Genomic DNA, 2,500 nt, shown 5'->3' with positions numbered 1-2,500 from the left:
CGCCTGAACGCATCGCGCCTGAACGCATCGCGTCTGAACGCATCGCGGCGAGCTCGTAAAGATGAGCGACTCGGTGGCTCCTCGTGCCGGCCGGCCTCCCGGCTCCATCCTCTTCCTCCTCTTCCTCCCCAGGCTCCCCTCCTCCTCCTCCTCCTCCCTCTCTTCCTCCCCAGGCTCCCCTCCTCCTCCTCCTCCTCCCCCTCTTCCTCCCCAGGCTCCCCTCCTCCTCCTCCTCTTTCTCCCCCCGCTCCTCCTCCTCCCTCCTCCCCGCTCTAAATGCCACGGGGTAGCTACCTCCTTGATGATGGGGCGATAAAAAGAGAATGATATCATATTTGACACCTGCAATAAAGTGCTGGAACTTCAACCTTGAGAGCCAACTCCCTCAGTGCGTCGTAAAAAAGAAGAAAAAAAGCAGAAGAAGTCTTTTAGCGACGCAGTGGAAGGGGCGGCCATTACTCCCGTTTTAATAGGACACTTGCGTCCCTTTGAACCGCGTCCAGGAAGTGAACGTTGAACATTTGAGTCCAACAGAACATCCTGTTCCTCCACTGAGGGCGCGTTATGGATATGAACACGGTTTATTATTCAAATCCAGCACAAACATCCTTCTGGGAGCGTTGACCACAAGCTTCAGGCTTCTCGTCCTACATGGAGACGCCATTAGGCCCCGCCCCCTGGCCCCGCCTCCTTCAGCTCACGCAGACACACGGGTTCTGGGGCGTTCGGTACCTGACGAGGCTGTTCTTGTCGTCCGGGTCGGAGGCGCTGACGGAGCCGATGGCGGTGTTCCTGGCCGCGTCCTCTTTGACCTCCATGACGTAGCTGGCGCGCTCGAACACCGGCGGCTCGTCCACGTCCTCCACGCTGATCTTGACGGTGGCCTCGTCCCTGAAGGGCCCCGCCGAGTAGAAGCGGGGGTTGATGTGCGAGTTCTCCACCTGGATGCGGAGGCTGTACTGCCGCTTCCTCTCGAAGTCCAGAGGCTGAAACACAGAGGAACAGACGCGCGCCATCGGCCATAAGAAGACGTCATCGTTGTCAAGATGATCATCTTTGCGACCTCCGACGTGTGATTTCAGGTCAGATTGGGATTTGATTTCATTTTTTCATGCCTTCATAAACCGGCGATGGTTTCCAGAGCGTCATCTCTAATGAGCGCGCGCGTGGAAGCGGTTCAAGGACGCTAACTAGAGCGCTAACTAGAGCGCTAACTAGAGCGCTAACTAGAGCGCTGATGGACACACGGGCTGCTGCAGAGATCAGACCTTCAGGTCTCTTCCTGACATTTGTTAGCTTGAGCATTTGTTAGCTTGAAGCATTTGTTAGCTTGAGCATTTGTTAGCTTGAGCATTTGTTAGCTTGACAGCGAGCAGCTAGCTTGTGTCTGCAGAACGATGAGCAGGTTCCTGCTGATGCTTCTGTTGCAGGATGCAGCTCCTTCAGCTTCTTTGTGTCTTAGTTATCATTTGTTGTCGCCAGTGAAGGTTGTGTGTTAACGACCCAACAGCTGATCACAGGAAGCCATCCTACTGGACGAGAACCAAGCAGCGATATCTCGTCGTTTCTTCTGCTGCTTCTGCTTCTTTTTCTTCTGCTGCTTCTTCTTCTTCTGCTTCTTCTGCTTCTTCTTCTTCTTCTGCTTCTTCTTCTTCTGCTTCTTCTGCTTCTTCTTCTTCTGCTTCTTCTGCTTCTTCTTCTTCTTCTTCTTCTTCTGCTTCTTCTGCTGCTTCTGCTTCTTTTTCTTCTGCTGCTTCTTCTTCTTCTTCTTCTGCTTCTTCTGCTTCTTCTTCTTCTGCTTCTTCTTCTTCTTCTTCTGCTTCTTCTGCTGCTTCTGCTTCTTTTTCTTCTGCTGCTTCTTCTTCTTCTGCTGCTTCTTCTTCTTCTTCTTCTGCTTCTTCTGCTTCTGCTTCTTCTGCTTCTTCTTCTGCTTCTTCTTCTTCTTCTTCTTCTTCTGCTTCTTCTTTTTCTTTTTCTTCTGCTTCTTCTTTTTCTTCTGCTTCTTCTGCTTCTTCTTTTTCTTCTGCTTCTTCTTTTTCTTCTGCTTCTTCTTTTTCTTCTGCTTCTTCTTCTTCTTCTGCTTCTTCTTTTTCTTCTGCTTCTTCTTCTTCTTCTTCTGCTGCTGCTTCTTCTGCTTCTTCTTTTTCTTCTGCTTCTTCTTTTTCTTCTGCTTCTTCTGCTTCTTCTTTTTCTTCTGCTTCTTCTGTTTCTTCTTTTTCTTCTGCTTCTTCTTCTTCTTCTGCTTCTTCTTTTTCTTCTGCTTCTTCTTCTGCTTCTTCTTCTGCTTCTTCTTCTGCTGCTGCTTCTTCTGCTTCTTCTTTTTCTTCTGCTTCTTCTTCTGCTTCTTCTTTTTCTTCTGCTTCTTCTTTTTCTTCTGCTTCTTCTTTTTCTTCTGCTTCTTCTTCTGCTTCTGCTTCTTCTTCTTCTTCTTTTTCTTCTTCTTCTTCTTTTTCTTCTTCTTCTTCTTTTTCTTCTTCTTCTTCTTCTGCTTCTTCTTCTG

At 49.0% G+C, this 2,500-nt stretch overlaps 1 protein-coding gene across 1 annotated transcript in view; it reads right to left on the bottom strand.

The window, feature by feature from the left end:
• Positions 1-1,601, bottom strand: part of LOC137801901 (cadherin-6-like) — a 12,476-nt gene extending 10,875 nt beyond the window's left edge. The window contains exon 1 of the mRNA XM_068599340.1: positions 733-1,601. Within this exon, the coding sequence (XP_068455441.1) occupies positions 733-1,016 (284 nt within the window). The 5' untranslated portion in view covers positions 1,017-1,601. The remainder of the gene's footprint in view (positions 1-732) is intronic.
• Between the last annotated feature and the right edge of the window lie 899 nt (positions 1,602-2,500).

The sequence above is a fragment of the Clinocottus analis genome, unplaced genomic scaffold (assembly GCF_023055335.1).
Source record: "Clinocottus analis isolate CAN_PGR_092001 unplaced genomic scaffold, fCliAna1.0.p SCAF_45, whole genome shotgun sequence".
Taxonomy (NCBI): Eukaryota; Metazoa; Chordata; class Actinopteri; order Perciformes; family Cottidae; genus Clinocottus; species Clinocottus analis.
The sequence above is the reverse complement of the archived record's forward strand: the minus strand, read 5'-3'. Positions and strand labels throughout refer to the sequence as shown.